Source organism: Gadus chalcogrammus, chromosome 17 (genome assembly GCF_026213295.1).
Source record: "Gadus chalcogrammus isolate NIFS_2021 chromosome 17, NIFS_Gcha_1.0, whole genome shotgun sequence".
Taxonomy (NCBI): Eukaryota; Metazoa; Chordata; class Actinopteri; order Gadiformes; family Gadidae; genus Gadus; species Gadus chalcogrammus.
In genome coordinates, this window is record NC_079428.1 from 12,000,313 (window position 1) to 12,025,906 (window position 25,594).

At 46.9% G+C, this 25,594-nt stretch overlaps 1 protein-coding gene across 5 annotated transcripts in view; it reads left to right on the forward strand.

The window, feature by feature from the left end:
- Positions 1 to 23,112, forward strand: part of LOC130369694 (uncharacterized) — a 43,376-nt gene extending 20,264 nt beyond the window's left edge. For 4 of the 5 annotated variants that reach the window (XM_056575187.1, XM_056575183.1, XM_056575185.1 and 1 more), the window contains 24 exons: positions 41 to 1,649; positions 1,781 to 2,170; positions 2,344 to 2,378; positions 2,471 to 2,626; positions 2,782 to 2,904; positions 3,890 to 3,928; positions 4,557 to 4,694; positions 4,785 to 4,881; positions 7,294 to 7,395; positions 9,123 to 9,157; positions 9,330 to 9,491; positions 9,729 to 9,863; positions 9,989 to 10,027; positions 10,351 to 10,494; positions 12,003 to 12,103; positions 12,210 to 12,245; positions 12,355 to 12,496; positions 12,818 to 15,208; positions 15,331 to 15,400; positions 15,515 to 15,607; positions 15,674 to 15,889; positions 16,086 to 16,202; positions 16,304 to 16,419; positions 22,653 to 23,112. In XM_056575187.1, the coding sequence (XP_056431162.1) occupies positions 41 to 1,649; positions 1,781 to 2,170; positions 2,344 to 2,378; positions 2,471 to 2,626; positions 2,782 to 2,904; positions 3,890 to 3,928; positions 4,557 to 4,694; positions 4,785 to 4,881; positions 7,294 to 7,395; positions 9,123 to 9,157; positions 9,330 to 9,491; positions 9,729 to 9,863; positions 9,989 to 10,027; positions 10,351 to 10,494; positions 12,003 to 12,103; positions 12,210 to 12,245; positions 12,355 to 12,496; positions 12,818 to 15,208; positions 15,331 to 15,400; positions 15,515 to 15,607; positions 15,674 to 15,889; positions 16,086 to 16,202; positions 16,304 to 16,419; positions 22,653 to 22,736 (6,570 nt within the window). In that variant the 3' untranslated portion in view covers positions 22,737 to 23,112. The remainder of the gene's footprint in view (positions 1 to 40; positions 1,650 to 1,780; positions 2,171 to 2,343; positions 2,379 to 2,470; positions 2,627 to 2,781; positions 2,905 to 3,889; positions 3,929 to 4,556; positions 4,695 to 4,784; positions 4,882 to 7,293; positions 7,396 to 9,122; positions 9,158 to 9,329; positions 9,492 to 9,728; positions 9,864 to 9,988; positions 10,028 to 10,350; positions 10,495 to 12,002; positions 12,104 to 12,209; positions 12,246 to 12,354; positions 12,497 to 12,817; positions 15,209 to 15,330; positions 15,401 to 15,514; positions 15,608 to 15,673; positions 15,890 to 16,085; positions 16,203 to 16,303; positions 16,420 to 22,652) is intronic. The other variant, XM_056575186.1, reaches the window with a different exon arrangement.
- The last annotated feature ends 2,482 nt before the right edge of the window (positions 23,113 to 25,594 follow it).

Genomic DNA, 25,594 nt, shown 5'->3' on the forward strand with positions numbered 1-25,594 from the left:
TTCCTCCTTTCTGTCTCTAACCAAATGGTTGTCTTTACAGGTACCTGGGACAACAACAGTGCCACACCTTCTTCCGACCCCGGGCTCTTCTGTCCAAGTACAAAGCTCTGCTACAATGGCCGTCAATGTTGTGGCAGAACTTCCCTCAAGTTCCATGCAATGCAACAAGACGACCGCGCCCGGTATCAAAACGACCGCACCCGGTACCAAAGGGACCACGCCTGGCAACAAGAAGGCCACGCCTGGCAACGCGACTACCACGCCTGGCAGCAAGACAACCACGCCTGGCAAAAAGACAACCATGCACGCCAACAAGATGTCTACGCCCAGCAAGTCAACAACCACGCCTGACAACAAGGTGACCACACCCGGCAACAAGGCGGCAACGCCTGGTAAAAAGCCCGCCCTGCCTGGCACAGCACCTATTATACCTGGCAACGAGACTGCAACCCCTGGCAACACAACAGCCACTTTTGTCAAGAACACTACCATGCCAAGCAACGCAACAACCTTGCCTGACAACAAGACGACCACACCCGGCAACAAGACGGCTATTCTCTGCAAAAAGACATCCATGCCTAGCAGCACAACGACTGTGCCTGGCAGCACAACAACGCCCGGCAACAAGATGACCCCACCCGGCAACAAGGCGACCACGCCTGGTAACAAGACTGCCACGCCTAGTAACAAGACTGCCACGCCTGGTACCAAGATGACCACACCCGGTACCAAGATGACCACACCCGGCAACAAGGCGGCCTCGCCTTCTAACAAGACGGCCACACCCGGCAGCAAGATGGCCCCACCCGTTAACGTAACGATCACACCTGGCAGCAACACGACCACAACCGGCAACACAAAAACCATGTCTGAAAACAAGGTGGCCACACCCGGCAACAAGACTACTGTTCTCTGCAAAAAGACATCCCTGCCTAGCATGACAACGACTGTGCCTGGCAGGACAGAAACGCCCGGCGACAAGACGCCCACACCCGGTAACAAGATTGCCACGCCTGGTAGCACAACAACCATGCCCAGCAAAAAGAAGATAACCCCTGGCAACACTATAACCACGCCTGTCAACAAGACGGCCACACCCGGCGACAAGATGGCCCCGCCCGTTAACGTAACGATCACACCTGGCAGCGACACGACCACAACCGGCAACACAACAACCATGTCTGAAAGCAAGACGCCCACTAACGGCAACAAGACGCCCACTAACGGCAACAAGACGCCCACTTCTGACAACATAACACCCACGCCTGACAACAAGGCAATCGAGCTCAGCAACAACACTGCCACACCTGGCAGTGACACGACCACAACCGGAAACACAACAACCATTTCTGAAAATAAGACGACCACACCCGACAACAAGACGGCCACGCCTGGTAACAAGATGGCCCCGCCCGTTAACGTAACGATCACACCCGGCAGCGATAAGACCACAACCGGCAACACAACAACCATGTCTGAAAGCAAGACGACCACACCCGGCAACAAGACGCCCACTTCCGACGACAAGACGCCCACTTCCAACAACGTAACCCCCACGCCTGACATCAAGGCAATCGAGCTCAGCAACAACACGGACATGCAAGGCGACACAGAAGTCTTCCCCACAGTCCTCTTCCTAGAATCAATTCGTGAGTATCTACCCCCATCATTCATCAATAAGTACCTTCAGCCCGGGGTTAGATTTGGGCATAGTGTGCTTTAGTGATTTTTGACGGCTCTTTTAAAAAAATTTGACCATCACCTTGCTGACTTTTTACAGCGCCTATTCTCTGCAAAAAGACATCCATGCCTAGCAACACAACGACTGTGCCTGGCAGCACAGCAACGCCCGGCAACAAGATGGCCACACCTGGCAGTGACACGACCACAACCGGAAACACATCAACCATGTCTGAAAACAAGAGGACCACACCCGACAACAAGGCGGCCACGCCCCTAAACGTAACGATCACACCTGGCAGCGACACGACCACAACCGGCAACACAACAACCATGTCCGAAAACGAGACGCCCACTTCCGACAACAAGACGCCCCCTTCTGACAACCTAACACCTACACCTGACAACAAGGTAATCGAGCTCAGCAACAACAAGGTCACGCAAGGCTGCACAGATGTCTTCTCCACAGTCCTCCCCCTCGAATCAATTCGTGAGTATCTGCCCCCATCATTCATCAATAATTACCTTTAGCCCGGGGTTAGATTCTGGCATAGTGTGCTTTAATTATTTTTTACGGCTCTATTTTTACTCTCATAATAAGAAATTTGACCATCACCTTGCTGACTTTTTACAGCGCTTATTTTCTGTCTGTCATCTAAACAGAATTTCTTGATGTTCAGTGTTGGACATGGAATGACGTAGGTCCAATAACGGCATCAAACACACACACTCATGCATGCAGACACGGCCAATAATTAACCTTGGTTTCTTTGCCGCTCTCTTGATATAGTTTCTACTCTACGCCACCGGTGGTGCCACCATCATGGTGACTGATCTGCCAGAGATAAAATACGATGCTTACCCTCCGTCTTTGATCACACCTTTTTTGGGGAAGATTGGCAACATCTATTGGGACAAATGCTTCATCCTTCCTGACAACTGCATGGTAAAGTTGAAACATAAACATACATTGTACTTTAAACCTGCAACCATGTCACTTTGTACCGCACTGATGGTCTCCGTTATAGTTTGTTTATTTGTGTCTAGGGAATCAGTGCCATTGTTGTTCTTTTAGTGATGCCGACTGCTTTCTGTATCCAGGCGTTTTTAACCATGACGGCCAATAGGATGGCATCCCTGATTGAGGCGCTGGTGATGGAAGCCTCCTTGAACTTCGAAACTGTCCGCTTTCACATTCTGAAGGAGAACGCCCTCGAATCTCCGGTACACGCACAAACACACACACGGGAAAACCGCATTCTCTGAATCAATGGAGGTCTTGAAACGATTTGATGTGAATACTGGGCTTAATCTGATGTAACAAAGCCCCCTATTTCCACAGAGACGGGCCCCTGTTTTTCTTGCTTGTAATCTATAATTGCTGTATTTTATATTATTCTATAGTATACAAAATCAGGCTATTGGCAGCCAATAGCTATATGTACAGTATATATTTAAGATTGAATGCGAGCCGCTTACATGGACGGGCACAGTCGTGATATTTTGAAAACTGAATTTGTTGGTGGAGGCGGTTTGTCGTTTAGTGGAGGTGTCACACTAAATTTGTACCGGCTGCCAAATTTGTACCGGGCGCGTCATCAATACGTAATCCATTCCAAACCTGCCCGGCAACAGATGATCGCGTCGTCCGTTGCCTGGCAACGGACGATCGCGTCGAATGACGTGAAAGGTTCACGAACATACGCGGAACTTCTATCTAGCGATCCGTTATCTGTATTGTGCTATTTCGTCCTTGACCTGCTTTAAACACTGTTTACTTGCTAAATTTGATTAAACAATGAAATACAATACAAATATAAAGTAAAAACAAGTGTTATCTAGCGATCCGTTTTCTGTATTATGTTATTTCGTCTTTGGCAACATGAGCGCGAATGTTTTTTGAAACCCGCTTTAAACACTCAGTTTACTAGCTAAATTTGATTAAAAAATGAAATACAATGCAAATATAAAGTAAAAACAAGTGTTATCTAGCGATCCGTTAACTGTACTATGTTATTTCGTCTTTGGCAACTTGAGCGCAAATGTTTTTTGAAACCTGCCCGGCAACGGACAACGCGATCATCTGTTGCAGGCAGGTTTGGAATGGATTACGTATGGATGACGCGCCCGGTACAAATTTGGCAGCCGGTACAAATTTAGTGTGACAGAGGCGCTTTAACCCTTGTAATGACCCCTCACTGCCTTTCAGATCATCTTCTATAAACATCTTCTGCGCTGGAGTGAAAAGGTGACACGCACACACCCACACTGCCACTGTGATCTGGGACATCACAACCTTCATTCTTCTTAGAAATCACGTTTGTTAAAGTGAAATAAAAGTTGAAGTTCCACTGAGCGCCACAGGAAATCCCTCATTCCACTGGCCATCAGACTCTTTAACTCCTCCCACTACCGAAGTGTGTGAGTCAATGTGAGATCTGCACTGCTTTTGTTTTGTTAATTATTGGAACCAGAGGACCTGTGCTATTTGTTGGCACTTTATTTTTAGATGAACTTAATCTGGGATCAATACAGTAATCTGTGTCTGTAAGGTGGTGTGATCAGACAGAATATGTTAAACATCATGCCTGTCCGAAAAAGGTTCTGGCTTTATTACCTAATCCAATGAGGTACTGGAGGAATCTGAAACACTTCCTTTTACTATACCCTGTGCTGTACAGGGTATTTACTGTACCCTCAAGACCCACGCATTGTCCAATGATGGAGATGAAGTTTCCTTAAGGGGTTAAGGGGATTTGAAGTTTTGCACAATGGCGATTGAGGGGAACATCTTCAGATTTTGATAGGGGGCACAAGTCAAATCACTCCTAATGGAATCCAGCCCAGGTGTTGAATGTCTACTTCCTGTGGTCTAGCTTTATGATGAGTCTACATTGGAGTACAGACTGGTGTTCATCAGCAACATTCCTTATTGCAAATCCTCGATGGACGACATCTTTAAAGGCGTCCTCAAGACCGGAGGAGTCAGGCACTACCTGCCGCTGATTGGCAAGGTACAAACATGCACTTCCTGATCTGATCTACCTAATTTGCTTAACAAATGGCAACCTCAAAAAAAATGTCATGTGTGTGTGTGTGTGTAGATATTTGTAGAATTTGTCACGGTGGAGGATGCAGACCGATTCAGTGTCTGGCTGTCCACATTCCCGCTGGACCGGGAAATCCATATCTCACGTCCTGGTACGTGACACAACAGCACCACCTAGTGCACACAATGCAACAGCACCCCACATAAACCTCATGCTCTTGTTAATCTCTTCACACTGCAGATGGCATCCTCTACTCTCACCACTGTCTCCACACTGTAGATATCAATCCCCCACTCTACACATACTGTCCTTACACTGTAGATATCAATCCCCCACTCTACACATACTGTCTTTACACTGTAGATATCAATCCTCCACTCTACACATAATGTATTTACATTGTAGATATCAATCCTCCACTCTACACATACTGTCTTTACACTGTAGATATCAATCCCCCACTCTACACATACTGTCTTTAAACTGTAGATATCAATCCTCCACTCTAAACATACTGTCTTTACATTGTAGATATCAATCCTCCACTCTAAACATACTGCCTTCACACTGTAGATTTTTGATCCTCCATTCTAAAGATATTGTCATTACACTGTAGATATCGATCCTCTACTCCAGGGGTTCTCAAAGTTTGGACAGTTGAGGGCCAATATAGGAACCCAGAATTTGACTGAGGGCCGCCAAAGAAAAAAAATTAGGCGGGGAACGCCGACAGCATCCCAGTGGTGAAAAAAAACATTGCACCGTGGACCTCTGAGAGTGAGGTCAAGTGAGGTCTAAATCTCGAAACTGAGGTTCATCCTTTCAAAGTAATGTACAGTCGGATTGAAACCAACAAATGTAACAAGATATAATTGAAAGCTAGAGAGAGTCGACTTTTCGCTTCATATTTATTTATTTTTGTTTAAATTAATATTGATATAATGATAAAAGTAAAAAAATCTTTATTATTTTGTTTGTATGTCATTGCGGGCTGTCAGGAATGTTTGTGCGGACCAATGTTGGCCCGCGGGCCGCACTTTGAGAAAAAAAATTCTACTCTAAATATAGTGTCTTTATATTGTACATATCAATCCTCTACTCTAAATATAGTGTCTTAACATTGTAGATATCAATCCTCAACTCGAAACATACTGTCTTTACACTGTAGATGTCCTTCCTCCATTCTAAATATTGTGTCTTAACACTACAGATATCAATCCGCCACTCTAAAGCTGTGTTCGAAATCATTCCCTATCACGGATATAGTGCACTATATAGTAGGTGTGGGAATCTCTTCGCACCTCACGATTCGATTCCGATTATGAGGTCAACGATTCGATTCTGAATTGATTATCGATTAAATAATTTTTTATGAACATTTCCAAGTGTGATTTTCAAAAATATATATATACATCTGGGTTTGCTACTCAGAGTTTGCTATTATTTCCTACTTTTGTGATGATCATTAAAGACATCAACAGATGAATTAACTTATCTAATATTTCATAAGAGAGAAAGCTTTTGTCACAAATATGACTTTCTATGAACAATGCAATAATCAATGCAGCTTGCATTATAACACAATATGGAAGCATGCAAAAAATAGGTTTCAGTTGTATTTTCTTTCCAATCTTTCTTTTCTATGACATTAAAGGAAAAGCTGCTCTTGAATTAGGAGTTCTTCTGTCTGGCTTTGAGTTTGCGCGCATGCTATGCGTAGGCTGAATCGCAATCGTGTCAAGACAAATCGGATTGGTCCATCCACACTGAAGATAATTCAATAATTTTAAAATGACAAAAATTATCCCTCTCTAGCGAACAGAATGTTGCAGCAGGCAAAAAAACAACTTCTTTCCCTTATATTCCGATTAATGTTAGTCTGAATCGATACAGAATCGTTCAAGCGAGAATCGCGATGCATCGAAGAATCGATTATTTTTCCCACCCCTACTACATAGGGTGCTCGCCATTTTGTAGTGGTGTTTGAATTCTCAGTGGTTAATTTCATGCACTATATGGTGGACTTAACATACCCAAAATGTGAGTGTACATACGATGTTCCATACATGTTACTCCCGTATACCACAATGCAATGCGGTTGTGTTTTTCCGGGGGAGAAGAAGAAGCTGAATAACCGCGAAAACATATACATTTAATGACGGAGTCTCCGGCTTTCGTTTAGAACTGTCAACAATTTATTTGGGATTCAACATAGAAAATGTAACATAAAAAATGAATTAAAAAAAACCTTTATCAAGGAAATGTAACATTCGTTTGTTTACATGATGTGGGCGCATCTGTCTGCGTCACACAAATACCCGGCGCATTTACTGACGCAAATTACGTTTAGAAATGTTCAGCGTAGTCCGAATTCTCGTTTGTTCGTTCCCTATATAGTGCACTATATCATGAACACTATATAGGGAATAGCGAGTGAGTGTATAGGGAACGATTTCGAACTCAGCTCAAGTGTGTGTGTGTGTGTGTGTGTGTGTGTGTGTGTGTGTGTTTGTGTGGTGCCTACCACTGTGTTTAAATAAAGGTTGATTATATATCCCCCCAGGCCTCGCCCACGACAAGGCACGGCTTGAAGATGCGTTCTTGATGACGGTGTTCACCCAGACCGTATTCTATCCCACCCTGTCCCCCCAGTTCTACACTCCAGGTGAGACCCCTAACTATCCATGTTGTTCTCTGATCTTCAAGTGGACTGCCATCTTTTTATCCTCGGGCTCCATTCGACCCCAGCAATTCAAACCTCGCGAAAATGATTGAAATTGTTACCCAAGGTTATGTGTGAGGTACTTTGTTTTCTTTGCTGGCTACCTTAATAACACTTAACTTAAACATAATCAACAGAATATGAAGTATTTTTTTTTTAATGATTTAATAATGTAATGGTCAGTTTTGATTCTGATCATTCAATTATTGGATAGTTGGAGGGGGAATCATTGATTATTATTATTTATGACAATTAAGATCACGTCTTTCTTAATATTAAAGGGATGGTTCGGAGTAAATTCACCCTTAAGTCCTTTTCACCATAACATCCAGGCAAATACCACCTCAGAAGCTTTTTATTTTTTTTATTGAAGTGTAACAAAAGAGCTAGTGAATTCAACACTTCTTAGCAATGTATTGACACCTGAAATAATTCAATTATTTCAGTTGTCAATACATTTCTATGGAGTGTTATAACCCGCCTACAGTTACCAAATGAGCGAGTCTGTTTCGGTCGCCCCCTCCTCAGTAGGAAGGGGGTACATTTGAATATTACCTCCCACTTCCCCAGCCGCCTCCAATCAGAGCATAGCTAAGATTTTGTGGACCAGTGGACGAGCGCTGGGCTGAGATGTTCGAGCATTTCAGAAGCAGGGATATTCCATACAAAATGTCTGAGACATGTTTGCCATGTGTTTGTCAGTTTGCCATGTGACTGACTGACAGGGAGCCCGCCAGAGCTGCCGGACTGCCGCCAGAGCCTTGGCGGCAATCCGGCAGTTTAGCTCCGGAAGTACAATCCCTTTCTCCTCCATGTCGCGGTTCAATCTTCAGAGAGTCAAAGCCAAAGTTCCTTTCCCCAAATTCTTCTCAACCATGGCTGAGATAACCCCCACTAGAAGTCTTTAATTGTTGTGGAAGTACCAGAGACGTCAGACGCAGTCTTTATGATTCATAATATCATCCGATGCGCACGTATCTTTTGGCCGTGATATTAGATATAACATTATATGAATACCTATATATTATATCATATTATTATTATATTATATAGATATAGAGCTCCGGGGGTCCGCAAATGGCAACAATCACTTCTCCTCCATGCTGTGGTTCACTCTGACAGCTCATTGGTCAATGGGCAGCAGGTCATTTGCATTAAAGCTACAGACACCAGAAACAGCGCATTCTGAAGGGCGCAGAGGGAAATAGCGGTAGGTACGATTTATTTTCCTAAAAGGTATTTCTAGCAAACGGCTTACAAACTTTACAATGCCTCATTTTATTAGTACAGACCCTGTTTTTACTACTGACGAAGTGTGGTAAAACTCCAAGCATTATTAGTGGGGTAATTTACAAGATACAGGACAGGTTCCATTAGCGCCAGTACTAACCCAGTCGACTGAAAACTCTAACTTCACCAATGTTCGACCAAGGGATAAAAGCTTCTGAGGGGGTATTTGGCTGGATGTCATGGTGCAGAGGACCCAAGGGTGAATTTACTGCAAACCATCCCTTTATTGATAATGAAGCTGTGTCAAATATTGTTTATGGTTATGACATTCAAGCCAGCCTCGTGTGTGTTGATTCATAATAATGATAAAGAAAGCCAACCGGGCTGTATGGACTCCTGCTAATATTAATGATTAACGTCGCTATTGTCTGACCTCTCAGCACACAGGACGGTGAACGGACCAGAAGACCTTGAGGTGAGTCGGTCCGTCTGTCTGTCGGCATGCATCCCAACAATTAAAAATTAATTCCCCATTAGTGATGCCCTAATTTGACCTTTTATTCAGACTGACCGTGTTAGTGTCTGTTGGGGCAGTGGGCAAACACCCCTCTAATTATTTTATTCTCTTAACTGGTTCTGTCCTGAAGTGGGCGGAGACCAATTTGACTACGCAGAGCGTCATGGTGACAGGGCTGGCGTTCGGCACGTACCGCCACATGGACCTCGTGGATGAGGTGTGGCCTTACTTTGTGGAGAAGGACATCAGCCGTGTGTACTACTCCGTAGTGATACTACCTCTGCAGAGAAGGGTACGCACGCACACCCACAAACTGTGTTTCGATGTCATGCAAGTCATTATTATTTTGTCCTTGCCTCCTGTCCGCCATTCTTTTTCCGTCTTGCCTCCTTTCCATCCTCTAATGTCTCCTCCTATCTCCTTCTCTTATTTTACCTCCACTCCCCCTCTTCTTCTCTTTCCTCCTCCCCTCTCATCTCCTCCTCCTTTCTCCTCCTCACTTCTTCTTCTTCTCCTCTCTCCTCTCCAGGCCTTCATCCACTTTGACGACGCTTTGAAGTGTAAGGAGTTTGTCTCCGATTTCCTCCACAAGCCGTTCACTATGGGAGGATCTGACCTCACCCTCCACTTCCTCGTGAACCATCTTAAGCCCTGCACCTCAGAGGTATAGACACAGAGAATACAATCTGTAATTATGCTTAGTTGATGTGCTTTCATGACATTGTGTGTGATGTCATGACAGATTATGAATGTGATCTAATCGGGAGATGATGTATATTCTCTTTGCAGCTGCAATTGTACTACAGAATGCTTCATCTGAGCAATGTGGTACGTTATTATCTTCTATCTTCTAGACTTGTATTGACTACTGTTATGTGTGTATAAGTCTGTTTTGTAATATAACAATCTGTGTTGTGATATAGCAGACTATGATGCACCAATCTAGGCTTTGATTTAACAGTAGGTTGTAATATAGCAGTATGTGTTGTATAGCAGTCTATGTTGTAGCAGCAGTCTTTGTTGGGATGTAGTAGTCTGGGTTGGGCTGTAGCAGTCTGGGTTGGGATGTAGCATTCTTGATTGGGCTGTAGGAGTCTGTTTGGTGGTAAAGCAGTCTGTGTGGTGGTAAAGCAGTTCGTGTTCTGCTACAGGTGTCTAAGGGGACTGGTCACCAGGAGCAGCTGATACTGAAGGAGATGGATCACTGCAACATGAAAGTGCTGAGGGACATCTTTGACCACTTGTCGAAGAAAACACACCTTAAATGGCTCAGCTGCCTAGTCCTCGCCAACCGGGTACGTCTCGCTGTGGTCCTACTGGACAGGTAGAAGGGTTGGGGGAATGGTAGGGGGACGGTAGCATAGAATGAACTACGGTATGAATCTGACCAACAGTATGAATTTCGGCCAAACCGTTTAACCTGTGTAGAGCAAAATTCCTCCTTCCAAAGGAAGGAGAAAAAAGGATGTACGCTCATCAGTGAGGTGTGTGTTCACCTGATTGGTTTTCAGTCTCTGTTTACGACCCACTCCAGGTTTCGCCCAAAGATTGTCTCGGTGGCGGGGGTTTGTAGGGATTTGAAAAGCAAAACATTTTAAAGGTGACCTATTATACCATCTGGTGTGACTGTGATTAGCCGTTACAAGCACTTTTGAATATCTGCCTCTTCTGACATCACAAGTGGGCATGTAAGAGGCAGATTTTCAAAACGGCTTGTAACGGCTAATCACACTCACACCTGGTGGTATAATGTGTCACAAAAGAGCAGGGCTTCAAAAAAGCACAACTTCGACATAAAAAGTCGTGTGGAGGAAGGATACAACCTTGTCGTTGATCCGTTATCTGGCGGCCCTGATCTGAAGCAAAGGCACACAGAGATGTTGGTAAAAGAAGATCATAGTTGGGCGGTTTCCTTGTGTTCTAGCCCCTCCCAGTGCGATACAGTGGTATACAACATGTCTCATCATTTTAATTTATACCTACCGTATATATTTAAGCAATATCACATGAGAGGGAGCAGTGTTGTTGCTCTATATCAGCGCTGCTGTGATTCGGCCGGAGGCAATCACAGCAGCGCTGATATAGAGCGACAACACTGCGACCTTGAGTGTGATATTGCCTTTATACAACAGTTATACGAGATAAATGTACTGTTAACAATAATAATTGACTATGTATTGTGATTTGTTTGTTTATTTAATCATATAAATGAATGAATTTGCTTCCGCCAACAAAAATAGATCCCCACTCAGCGGACTGTTGCCAAGCAACAAACAAATAACAAAGCAGTTTAAAGCCCACACAGTTGGCCTTACGGTGTTGGCTTCATTTTTGCTCCTCTCCAACCTGTCAAGCTCAGACGCTTACATCGGGGCACATCTGGAGTCTCGATTGTGCATCAAATTAAATGTTATATTTGGAAATATATCCATCTGAAGGCTATGGCGCAAAGCTGGTTCAGGTTTGGTCCAAGGTAACAGTTTATGTCAGTTAAAGTAAGTTGGTTACAGCTGGAATGCGGAGTGATTTTGACAGTTGGTTTACAGTTTGGTGAACAGTCCGAGTGATGTTTGACGCTCATATCAGCACTCCTGCAAAGCTCATGGAATTTCTCTTGTCCAATCAAATTACTCGCTCAGAACCACTGTTTGAATAATGTATGAATACATTTTCATAGTATGTCACTTTAGGAGGTTGATGGGTAGGTGTCGGGTAGGTAGATGGGTAGACAAACAGGTTGGTAGGTAGATGGGTATGAGACGGGTACGTACAATGACAACAAAAACATGCTCTCTCTCTGTAGGTGGTTTTCCGGCTCATTGGGGGAAGACCCGATATTAACAAGAGGACCAGAGTGTTGAATAAGCTCAATGGTAAAAAGGGGAAGACTCAAGGTCAATATGGGTATGTGTTTTCATTCCTTGCCCCCATCTTTGCACACCGACATAAGATTTAATATTTTTATAGTTGAGTGTGTGTGTTTTAAATAAATAAATTGTCTCTCCTACAGGACCAATCGGGAGGTTGTAGACAAAGTGTGGAAATCGTGAGTCTCTTAGTCTCCTTATCGATTAGAAACGTTGTCATCATCTTTCGGGTTGCAGACTTTTGCAGTCATTGAAAGCTGATCTAACGATACCATTTTGTTATTTCAGGGTAAGCGATTTCACGTCAAGCATTCAGAATATAGATGTCAGGACTGTGATCAACAGTCCCCAGCATGCAAAGTCTGGCCAATCGCCACCGGACCCCTCAGCGCCTGGCCCCTCAGGTCCAGGACCTTACCTCCAGAGAGAGGTACGGTCTCGTCCTAGCTCTCTTGTCTCCAGCATAGGGGATGTGTTGAGGTGTTGGTTCTAAGGCCACAGTATCGATAAACTCAACCGACTTGGTGCTGCTATCGGTACTGGAGAAATTAAGCAAATACACTTTCTATTAATTTAGGCTAGGTATTCCATTGTGCTAGTTATATTAATCGCCTGCAGATGCAATTTTGTTCTTCCCGAGTCAGTCCCGATTATAACAATTAAAGAAGATTCTCTGATTAAATCGGCAAAATCGTAACGATTGCCATCCCTAGTCAGGGCTCAGACTCTTTCCTCTCTTTGGAACCACCAGGTCTCAATGGAGCTCGACAAGACCACCTCCTCATCTACGTCTACTGGATTGGAGTCCAACTCTTCAACGACAGCCCACTCCTCATCCTTGTCTGGAGCCACAGTGTCCTCCTCCTTACATCTCCACAAGTCCTCCTCATCTTCTTCAGATCTCCACAAGTCTTCATCTTCTTCAGATCTCCCCAAGTCCTCCTCATCTTCTTCAGATCTCCCCAAGTCCTCCTCTTCCTCTACTTCCTCTTCTCTCCCCCTTCCGGTCGGAGTAGTCCCTTCCTCTTCTGAACAGAACACACAACAGAAGTGTGAAGAATCTTCTGCCCAGGTGTCTGAGGCTGTTGACACGACACACACTCCATCGCGTACCAGCCAGGAAGGTACACTTATCACTACCACGGAGGAGGCGGAGTCTCTCGTTCCTGCCTGTCCAGCAATCAGAAGGAAGGAGGAACTAAGTGAAGCAGCCATGGTATGTGAAGATGACATGGCGAGGTTTGGCCACATGATGGCAGCAGAGACCTCTGCAGTGAAAAGTGCAGCATCACTGACAGGAAAGGATGTCTTACACACTGATCCATGTCTGGAGGAAGAGGGGAAGAGAAAGGCCCAGCAAGAGTTAACCCTCACAGGAAAGGATGTGGTCGTCTCTCCCAGCGAAGACATGAAGGAGAACAGAGTAGAGGTGGACGAAACACAAGAGCAGCTGGGTGATGAAAAGTCAAGCGACCAGATGCTCCATTCGAGGCCAGAGTGTGGTGAGGAGACGCCTCACCAAACCCCGGTCCAGCCTGAGACACCAGGCCTCCCTGACCCTCAGAGCCAGACCTCTGAACCCCAAGAGGAGGAAATGTTGGCCAAAGTCGCTGATGAAGCTGAGCCATTCCAGGAGGTCCAAGAGCACAAAGAGACTATTTTGGAAGAGGGGAAGGTGACAATTGTAGAAGAACAAATGCCTTCTGTGAATGAAGAAACCCCATCGGTAGTTTCGGAGGCAGCTGATGCTTTACTCAACGATGCATCGACAGAGGAAGGAGACATCAACCGGCTCATGGACTGTGTTGAAGGATCTCCTCCCAAAGAGGAGGAGCAGAAGACCAAGCAAACCCAAGAGGAGGAGCAGAAGTCCAAGGAAACCCAAGAGGAGGAGCAGATGACCAAGGAACCCCCAGAGGAGGAGCAGGGTAAAAAGGAGCAGAGCAACGAGGCCCCCACTGAAGGGGCGGACAACAAGGGGCCCGCTGTAGAGGCTGGGGCTCCTGAGCTGGATCAGCGACAATCTAAGAGAGGTCACCCCAGTCCAGTGCCGCCAGCGACCACACCGCTGTCCACCAGACGCTCCACCAGGCACTCCACACCCACCAAGAAGAGGGAAAGCCCTGCGGAGGAACCAGTGGAGAAGGCAGTCTCTGTAGAAATGGAAGCCGTGTTTGAGGTGTTGGATTCCATCGGGGGCGACGTGGTGGAAGACGCGCCAGCGCCAGAACAACCAGGACGACCCCGACGGGGGCTAGCGAATAAAGACCCAACGCCTGAAAAAGATGGAAAGGTAGTACCTGACGACACTCCTGAAGGAACGCACAGCAAGCAGGAGAAAGTCAAGAAGGAACAGGAGGTGGCCCGTCAAGTCATGGAGGAGCCACAAGGTGACGAGCAGCCTGCTGCCGGAAAGAGAAGGAGTGGACGAGGGAGGAAAGAGGAGGTGGCGGTCTCTGGGACCTCCAAAATGGCCGCCAAAGAAGGTCAACAGAGGGTGAAGGACTTGGAGGAGGTGTACCAGGTGGTGGACTCAGTGGGGGGCGAGGAGGAACCAGCTCCAGTGGAGGAACAGCCGCCAGGGTTAGAGCCTAGGAGGGGGAAGAGAGGTGGTAAGGTCGCGGGGAGCGACTCCGCGACAGAAGACGAAGCAGCAACGAAGATGAAGACCACGGAGCAAACCATGCAGCCCAAAGTAAACGAGGGTGTTGGAGCAAAGAAGGCGATGGACGGAAGGAAGGAGAGCCAGGAGCAGGAGGAGAACGCTCTGGTGAGTCTGGATGAGGTCAGTGAGGAAGAGGAGGACTACCCCGACGATTCAGTTGAGGAGGAAGAGCTGAGGAAGAGGCAGGCAGGAGAGAGGAGAGAGGAAGAGGAGGAGGAGAGGAAGCGAGGAGAAGGAATTGAGGGTCTGTTGACCCTAGATGAGGTTGGAGAGGAGGAGGAGGAGGAGGTGGATGAGGAAGAGGTTGGTCCTGGAGGAGAGGAAGAGAGTGGAAGAAGAGCGGGGGGGATCACAGAAGAAGAACTGCAGACGTTGGTCACTCTGGACGAGATTGTGAAGGAGGAACAGGAAGGGGAGGAGCCAACACATTCAGAGCCCCTTCCAGACGACCAATCAGAGGCCAGGTTGAATACTGAGGTGAGAGAAAAGTGAACTTATATGCAGATAAAAAGTTTGTTTATATCTATGTATTCAGGATGATAGGGATTGTATAACAGGCTCTTATTCTGTCCTTCACTCCCCCTCCGTCCCTCGAACAGACGGTCTGTGATGAAGAGAAAGCGTCTTCCTCCATCGTTGGTGAATGTAAACAAAGCGAGGAGCAAGCAGGTGTGTGTTTCAGTGCTTGGCCCATTCCACTTCAGAGGATTTGATTGGCTGATTGTGATGGAGGATAGTGCTGCCGTGTGTGGAGGTTGTGACCTTTGAGCGTGTGTCCCACAGAGGAGTGTGTGAGCTTCGTGACCTTGGACGAGGTGGGATACGAGGAGGAGGAGGAGACACAGCCACGCAGCAAAAGAGGTAGACAGGCTACAGGTAAACCTCACTCACTCACTCACTCACACTTATCTTCCAACATGGCTCCTCCTTTTTTTTCTCCAGAGAGGAAATGCACCAGGAGAGAACAACAACAACAACAACCAGCAACGGCTCAACCCTCTGGAGAGGAATCCCCGCCCATTCCGGCCCATGCTACCTCGCTATTGGTCGGCAAACCCGGGGCTGTTTTGAGCGTCAAGGGAGCAGAGCCAATGGCAGAAAGCCCCGCCCGGGATAGTGAAGAGACAGGGTCGGAGGAGACGAGGCTTCAGAGGAAATGTACATACATCTCTCTCTTCTGGATAAAGTACCTAATATTGTGCCTTCACAATAAAGGAGTGTGAAAGATTTGGCCCAAAAATCTCAAGTTTTATGCTTATCACCAGGAACTGAATGGCAGCTAGAAAGTAAAGATAGACATTAGGTCATAATTACCTACCCAGCCTTTACCGTCTTTCTGTCTGTCCGTCTGTAGCGTCCAGTAAAGTGAGGAGGGAGGAGGAAGGGGTGGAGCCTAAGAGAGTCCGCTCTCACTCTCCCTCCGTTGCCAATGACTACACCCTGCCTGCCTTCACCCCCAACAACCCCCTTGGTGAGAGGAGAGACACACACATTGTATCCTTGACAATGACATGTGTACATGTTTGAGGTGATGTTATTATTTCCCCCATCTCTTGATCCGTGCGTCTCTAGGGTCGGAGCATGTGGTTCCTGGGTTCTACTGTAATCTGTGTTATGTGTTCTACAAAAACGAGACCAGCGCCAGGAAACTCCACTGCAGCCGCTTGGGTCACTACAACAACCTGAAGGCAGGCACACCCGTACACGCACACACACATACACATAATCATACACACATAATGGAGCCAGAAAACATCAGTTATTTTTCATCCTTACTGACCGCCAGAGGCGGTGCTTCAAGCACTGAATGATCCATCTCGCGCATGCGCAGGTCGAGTGTTAATACCAACAAAGTCACCTGTGACCCCTGATGAGCTCCGGACAGCCTATATCTTCCAGTGACATCAGAGGATTTTTACTTTTCCATCTTCTCGCTTCGCAGGAATCTATGTATAAGCCGCGCTAGCTAAAGCTAAGTGGCCATTATTATCTTGATCGTTCGTTGCTGGTGGCCTTGCGACGTCTTGTCGGAGCCGCCAGCTGCTCCCCTATCCAATGGACGCAACGGACCCGCCGAGAGGTTTGGATTGCGTGGAATAAGCTGGATAAGTTTACTTTGTGGTTATATTTTTGTGTTTCGGTGAAGGCAGTGTACCCACAACCTCTCCCGGGGTTGGTACTACGCTTATCGTTTTATTTCAAAGTTGTGTCGGTGCGGCGTGATGTACCCTTTTTTCGTTGCTATTGGTGACGGCAATGTGTGCGCTCCCACTCCCGGCTTAGGTACGTTTTACTTTGGTGCCAACTCGGTTTTGCCCGCTTTGTGTTAACTGGTGAAGGCAGTGTTTTCGCTCCCGCTCACAGCATTTATAGTTATAGTTAGCCTTGTAGTTGGTAGCACTGTCTAGGCTGTTATCCCTGCAACATTTGTCAGCGAAGGCTCTGCTTTCTCTCCCTCTCCCGTGATTTATACTGCACTTATTATTTCATTTCGTTCTGACCGCTTACCCTCAACTGGTGACGGCAGTGCTCCCGCTCCCAGCAGAGGTGTGACTGTAGTTGGTAGCAAGTGTTCCCGCTGAGGCTGCTAACTTGTCTGGGTTTCTTTTCATACATTTTTATCCTGTGTGATTTTGCTGGTTGTCAACATGGTTGGCGACCACTCATGCTCGGCCTGTATGGCTTCACTGCAGCTTGAGGATGGCCATGATTTGTGTCCCTCATGCCTTGGCCTCGGGCATCTGAAGGAGGGTCTTTCAGATGATCCCTGCACGAACTGCAGTTGTATGCCTCAGGCAGTGAGAGCTGCTAGACTGGCTGAGGTGGAACAACGGTTGGCCCTCGTTTCGTTCCCACTGTTGCCCCCAGCCCAGCGACATAATGCAGCTCAGGATGGTCGCTCTAAACGTCGGGCTTCGGAGACCCCAGGCCCCACTTCTCGGAAGAAGGTTAGGGAGTCCGGGCTTGCCTCCAAGGTGGGCCAATTAACAGCGGAGCTCGAAAGCATGAAGTCCCTCTTCCTGGCCTTTCAGGCTGGGACTGGTACGAGCCGGATGGGGTCCTACAGGATGTAGCCTCCCGTGCCTCCGCAGCGTGCTACCGTCCTTCGACCCACAGCTCTGCTGGTGCTTCTGAGGAGAACTCAATGGAAGCCATCCTGTCCTCGTCCCCAGTGTCGGGTTAGGGATGACCTGCTCTCCAAAGCCTATGACGCAGCGGCACGCATGGGACGCATAGGCAATTCTATGTCCCACCTGATGCTCGCTCTGTCAGCATCCCTGCAGGAGGTTGCAGTGGTTGCTCCGGCCCACGATTTCAGCGACGCTTCTCTGCAGGCATTCGCGCTGATGTCGAGAGAGTTGGGGCGGTTGATGTCCACTCTCGTCCAGGCTCGCCGCCATGTTTGGTTGGCACAGTCTCCTCTCACTGAGGCATGCAGGAGAACCCTCCGCAGTGTTCCAGCGGAACCTGGGGTGCTGTTTGGCTCAGCAGCTCTAGAGGCGCTTGAGCGAACAGTCCAAGCCAGAAAGACTCGCCAGCAGCTCTCTGTGCTTCAAAGGACTGTGTGCCTCCTCCTAGCAGGCCTAGAGGTTCTTCAGCTGCCCCACAACCCAGCTCTGGACCACAGGCTCACCCCAGTGGCTACCTCAGGCCTCAGCGTCCACGTCCACAGCCTGCTCAGCAGCAGGCACAGGCCTTTCGGGCCCCTGAGCGACTGCCCCCGGGGAAACCTCAGGTCTCACATGCTGCCCGTCGTTCCCCCAGAGTCTTTAGAGGCCGGGGGACCCGGAGCTGAGGGTCAGGGGCCGGTCGTCGGATGCTTTTCCCAGCAGCAGCTCAGCTATTGGGCTGCTTCCACCAAGGACCCGTGGGTGCTTTCCACCTTGACCCACGGGTACAAACTCCAGTGCCGACGCCGGCCCCCAGCCTGTGGCCGGGTCAAGATGACCATCATACACGACCCGTCAAAAACCCAAGCCCTCACCCAGGAGTTGTCCGCCCTCCTGGACAAGGGTGCCATCGAGCCAGTAGATCCCCTGTTGCAACCCAGGGGGTTCTACTCGACTTACTTTCTGGTAACAAAGAAAGATGGCAGACTCCGTCCTATCCTCGACTTGAGGGGTCCCTGTGCATTGTTCAGTTCCAAAGATTTTGGAGTTCCTCCAGTCACTCCTGGATGGCGGCCGGTCCTCAGCTACTCTGAGGGTATACGTGGCCATCTCCTCAAGACATGCTCGGGTGGATAATAGCACAGTGGGGGGCCACAGATTGGTGTCCCTTTTTCTGAAGGGCGCGTTGCGGTTACGACCCCCACGAGCACAGCGTGCCCCAGCATGGGATCTGCACCTGGTGCTCGATGCTTTATGCTTGCCTCCTTTTAAACCCCTGGCTCAGGCGGGGCTGAAGTGGGTCTCTATTAAAACTGCCTTTCTCCTCGCCATCGTGTCAGCGTAGCGCGTCAGGGAGCTTCATGCTCTGTCCGTGAGTGACTCATGTCTGAGGTGGAACTGGAATCCAGCTTTCCTCCCAAAGGTTCTGTCATCGTCGAACCTCAACCGACCTGTCCGCCTGGCACAATTTATCCCCTCGGAAGGGGGGAGGACAGGTTCCAACTGCTGTGTCCTGTGCGGGCTCTGAGAGCGTATGTAGCTGCGTCCGCAGGCATTAGACGGTCGGACCAGCTCTTCCTCTTCTATGGTGGTCCTAGGTGGGGCTGTGCTCTCTCCAAGCAGCGATTGTCTCCTTGGGTTGTGGACGTCATCACCCATGCATATAAAGGAGGTGGTCACCCCCTGCCATCCGGGGTCAGGTGCCACTCTACCAGGGCTGTCTCAACGTCATGGGCTGCCCTGCGGGGCGTGCCCCAGGAAGACATCCGTGATGCAGCATCTTGGACATCGCCATGTACTTTTTCCAGGTTTTACCGGGTGAACGTTGCCTCTCCCCATCGGCCGTGGTCCGTGGTCCTTTTGTCCGACTCTGCCGTTTCCTCCCAATGAGGTATGTTGGAGTTCCTCGTGACCTTGTTGGTATGAGTCATCCAGTGCTTGAAGCACGCTCAGTAAGGATGAAATAGAACGATAGTTACGTATGTAACTACGGTTCTATGAATCCTGGATGACTGCCAGAGCGCTCGGTTACTCAGAATCCTTGTGTGCTCGCGAGAAGATTCTGCAGGAACAGATCCTCTGTCACCGGAAGATATAGGCTGTCCGGAGCTCATCAGGGGTCACAAGTGACTTTGTTGGTATTAACACTCGACCTGCGCGTGCGCGAGATGCATCACCGGTCATCCATTCCCAATAATCCATGTCCAAGAAGCAAACAAGTCATTGTCCTTGTTCAAAAGGCACATAAAAATGTCAAAGCAATGCGTTGCAAAGAACACAAATATCCAGTTACTCTACCAACATGTAAGTGATCCTTGCAGAGAAAAAACATGAATTGCCAAGCCTGTTTACTTAAAGGGGTAGTTCGGAATTTTGGACATAGGGCCTGATTCCGAAGTGAGCATTGGTATTCTATATCACTGGAGACAGTTTTCAACACATTTCAGTCAGTCCTTCTAGTTGCAGAGTTCGCTCGTGCTAGGCTAGCGCAAGTCAACGGGCAATGCTAGCCTGCTATTAAAAACAGTCGTACCCACTCCACAGTACACCCGAGGTAAATCAATTATAACGACAGACTATACATCTAAATGTCTGTTTATAGAATAATGTTAGAAATAAAACCAACCTTGAATTGCATTGCATTTTGAGGAAATTGCGGGGTCTCAGCAGCAGTGTTTATATTCCTGTACGTAGGCTACGGCAGCGGCGGACTGATACCTAGGTTACCTGCCGCTGTCATTGCTACAAACGCAGAGTACAGTGAACGAAGGAATTCTACAAGCGTATTAAATTAACAAGATATGGCCACGTTTGGAGGAGTTAGCGATGCATCTGCTTTTGAAGACGATTATGAGGAATTTGTTGTATCCAACGAACCGTACATGTACGAGCCGGTGTTTTGATGTGAAAGCCAGCAGCAACAAGCCACAGTTGAGTCCTTTCTGGATCTCGCGCTGGAAATTGGTGGAAACTTTGTGGTGCCCATCTGTACCGTTTATTTCTACAATTTCTAAAAGCACAATGAACCATCATGTTGCCTAGTCGTTCAATTGCGCTTCTGTCCCACGCTTCTCTGTTTACGTTCTTCTGTCGTGATTCGGTTACAAACCTAACCAGCGCATAGTAGAATTCCGCTTCTGCTGAGAAAGTAGTCCCTCGATGATTCATGCGATGCATGGTTAGTTTTATTTCTAACATTATTCTATCAACACAGACATTTAAATCTATAGTCTGGCGTTATAATTGATTTACCTCGGGTGTACTGTGGAGTGGGTAAGACTGTTTTTAATAGCAGGCTAGCATTACCCGTTGACTTGCGCTAGCCTAGCACGAGCGAACTCTGCAACTAGAAGGACTGAATGAAATGTGTTGAAAACTGTCTCCAGTGATATAGAATACCAATGCTCACTTCGGAATCAGGCCCTATGTCCAAAATTCCGAACTACCCCTTTAATTCCCTTCAACCACTTCCCTCAACAACTTTTTTTTTATACATATTATACATGTTACATATTTTAACACCAGGTGTGAGTGTGATTAGCCATTTCGTTTTGAAAATCTGCCTCTTCTGACATCACAAGTGGGTGCGTCCACCTAGTTGTGTTCGGGATAGATCAGTCTACAAGTCTACCCAGTGGACTGTAGCAAACGTTGGTCATCTATCCGTCATACATCTAGGTGGACACGCCCACTTGTGATGTCAATAGAGGCAGATTTTCAAAACGGTTTGTAATGGCTAATCACACTCATACCTGGTGGTATAATATGTCACCATTTAACAGCAGGTCCAAACCCTGCCAACTGAATGTTTTAATCGTTGTGGTTTTCGGAGTCCAACGTTTCCCTCTGAAAGGTTTTTTTTTGGCGGTAGCTAGTGATCCATTTCTGGATCACCTCCCCACATTTTACCCAGCTCCGAGAGGATTTTAGGGGTGAACTGTGGACCAGGGTCCAAGACGATGTACTCCCACTAAGTTAATCTTTCACTTAGTAAAGGGCCATACTTACCTTCTCTTAATGGAATCACTTCTGTCCATTTTGAAAAGTAGCCTACCACATCAAGCGAGTAGACACAGCCCTTTATGCATCTCGGAAATGGTCCTTTGAAATCCAGTCCTTTTATGAACCCCTTCCACAACCGCAATGGATTAGCAAGGCCCTACTGTCTTGTTACTTCCTGGTTTATACTGCTTGCAGGAACCTCCCAATCGGGAAATGGCGTCCATAGCAATCGTCTCTAAATTATAGCAGCAGTCTGCTATTGAGAAAGAACTGATCGACCAATCTAAATCAAGGACTCATTCAGCCCTGAAAACATCTTTACTCTACTGTCCATACGGTATATTCCTCAGCTATAGGGTATTCATAATGTGCTTAGTCTAGACTGTACACATCTTGTCCACATCGGATTACTGTATTCCTTTCTAGTTCATTCCTTCTTCTGCACAGTAGTGTTTCCCAAAGTGAGCGTTGCTAGGGCACTGCAGAGGGGTGCTGAGCTGGGATGGGAGGGTTCTTCTTAATGCATTCTGGGGAGTGGGAAAAGCTCAGTCGCTATAGTTGGAAATGCTCTGCACACTGGAGCTGTACATTTTGCATTAACATTAACATCTAGGACATTTAGCAGATGCTTTTATCTAAAGCGAATTACAGTTAATTTGTCATAAGAAAGGAAAACAAATGAATCGCTGTTGGTACAGTCAGGATGTTGATGGAACATTCACTTCCAATTACTGGGTTCAGCCAAGCTGTTAATACATGACTGGTTAGTTTTTCAGCGGCACACACTAAACTCACTCCTCCTCTTACAGAAGTATTACCAGGGTCTCCAAGAGGAACAATCCAGAAGCCAATCAGGAGGATCTACTCCTGGCAACGCCCCCAAATTACTCTAGCCCCGCCCACATACACAGAACTGTCTTTTCATTGGTTTCACCGGAATATGGGGGAGCCTCGTCGATGTTGTTCAATCTTTTTATGTCGTTTGGAGTGTCTGAAGAAGGAGATAAGTTTGTTTAGCGCCAAAACAAAAGGACAATGTGTACTCCGACCGTTCAGAATACAGAAGGACAGAGGTCTGCACTTCCCAGATCGTTATTAGACAGAGTTCATGATGGAGTAGACTGTTCTTGCTGTACTTACTTTTTACTTGTGTCTTAAATGTTTTTCTATGATGATCAAGAGTCATCATGGTATGACCGCTTTATTAAAGTTCTCTATGTATCAATCTATGTTATGTTTAATGATTTCATATAATGACGTTGAATAAAAGTCAACCAAATTGAAATGGAGTTGTTTGTCACTCTCGCTCTCGCTCTGTCTCACATATTTACTCGTGATCCGTTTTAGGCTTTCATTCAGAATGAATAGACCACCAGGAATACACACACTTATTTTCTTATGTATAATTTATATGTTAATGTGTGTATCTGCATGTATTTATATTTTTTTAATGAGATTTCCTATGATTTATTACGGTTTGGTGGTGCATCTGATTGGACAGACAGCCGTGATACATGTGAATGCTTGGAGTACATTTTGTTTGACATGGCATTCGTGATTTGGATAATAATACACCCCGTCTCACATATTCCCTGTCTCTCCTATTATTTTTGCTCATTCCCCCCCATCTCCCTAGTTGATATTATGGCAGTCATGCTATAGCATTGTTCCTAGCATCACCGCACTGCATGCGGTGTGTTTACAGGTGTGTGTTCACACACAACGCTACCGCCCCTCAATGTGTGTGTCCGTGTAGGAACTGATGTGTTGTGTTGCTCTCAGAAAGTGTGACTCTGGCTCACTTCTCCCCGGTTGGTCTATTACTCAGAGCGGCTTCTCTGGGGGGAAACATTCGGTTCACATTTCAACTGTTATTTATAGTTCATGTACAACCTACTGCCCTGTCTGTCTGTCTCTCTCTCAAATTCAAATGCCTTTATTGGGTTGTAAAATAAACATTTACGTCTCCAAAGCAGGTGAACAAAAGAAATCTAACAAGTAATGAGTATTGAAAGTAAATTCTTTATATTGTTGACCCTTATTCATAAGTATAGACATATACTTAGATGTCCAGTACATGCTACAAAATGAAAACTACATTGTTGCATAGATAAATGTTTGCTATATACGTGTACAAATTATATGTTTGGCTGTCTCTATCTCTCCCTCGACTTATAATATGCATCAACAGACACATTCTGTGTGAGTATACCCAAAGGATTGTTGTCTTAATTTAGCTGAGTTTGGATTGTTGATTGTATGCCTGGCCGTGTGGGTGTATGTGTGGGAGTGTGTGTGTGTATGGGTGGAAGTGTGTGTAGGAGAATGTGTGCATGTGAAAGTGTAGGCTGAATGCTCTAATGAAGCTCACTGGGTTATGGCTGAGCAGTGTGTGTGTGCAGTCCTGCATGTGTGTGTGCGCGCGTTCCTACATGTGCATGAGTCAGCCCCTCTACCAGCCTGCCTGTGTGTGTGTGTGTGTGTGTGTGTGAGGAAGAGAGATAGCCGGGAGGCGAGGGAGGGGTGTGACAGCTGAGGTCTGCAGCACTAGCCGGCTCAACTCTCTCCCCCCTCGTTCTCTCATTTCTCTCTCTAGTATACATCTCTCTTCGTTAGCCTTCTGTCTCTCCGTCGCCACGGATACCACACAGTCGACCTGATCTTGCATTGTGGATGTTTTCTATATATGGACGAATACTGTCAGGGTTGCCGCTGACGGACTCTGTGTGTGTGTGTGTGTGTGTGTGTGTGTGTGTGTGTGTGTGTGTGAGCCATGCTGCGTGTGTTCCTCCTCGCTGCGGAGCGGCTTCTGACAGCGGACGATGACATCAGCGATGCCTACTGCAGCGCCACCTACGACGGTAAGGGCGTGCTTACTCTGTTGATAAAGTGGGGTTCCCTTTGGAGGCCTCTCTTTACGCCCTACTGCCCTTGCTCTCTCTCTCTCTCTCTCTCTCTCTCCCCCTCTCTGTCTCTCTTTCTCTGTTTCAGTCTCTGTCCCTCTCTCTGTCTCTGTCCCTATCCCTCTCTGTCTCTCTTTCTGTCTCTGTCTCTTTCTCTGTCCCATTTTCTCCCTCTCTCTCCCCCTCTCTGTCTCTGTCTCTCTTTCTGTTTCAGTCTCTGTCCCTCTCTCTGTCTCTGTCCCTATCCCTCTCTCTGTCTCTCTTTCTCTTTCTCTGTCTCTTTCTCTGTCCCATTCTCTCACTCTCTCTGTCCATTTGGGTCTCTCTTCTCTCCCACTCTCGCTGTAGGCCTATCTCTGTGTGTATTACTCTCTCTGTATACGTCTCTGTATTGTTTATCTTTCTCTAACAGCTGAAGTTATTATGGGGTTGGTTTAGCTCATGCCTCGGGTTCAGCGATGAGAGAGACAATTAGAGATGGATTGAGCGAGGGGCAGATGGGGAGAGAGGTAGGAGATGAGAGACAGGAAGAGAGAGAGGCCAGGTGATGGAAAAGGAGACCTGTTAGAGAGAGAGAGAGAGTGAGAGAGAGAGATACACGCAGTGAGAGAGATGGTGTTGTTGGAATGGGCTGTGTTTGTATCAATCCTTTTTTAAAGGCAAGGCAATTTTATTATTATAGCACTTTTCATACACGAGGCAGACTCAAACTGCGTCACATAGAAACATCGTAAATGAAAAAGTAAAATAGATGAATAAAATAAAGGCAAAGTAAAAAAAATGCAGTGTAGAAAGTGCAATGTATTTAAGATTGAATCCTCAGGAAGTTTATTCCAGCTATTTGTTGC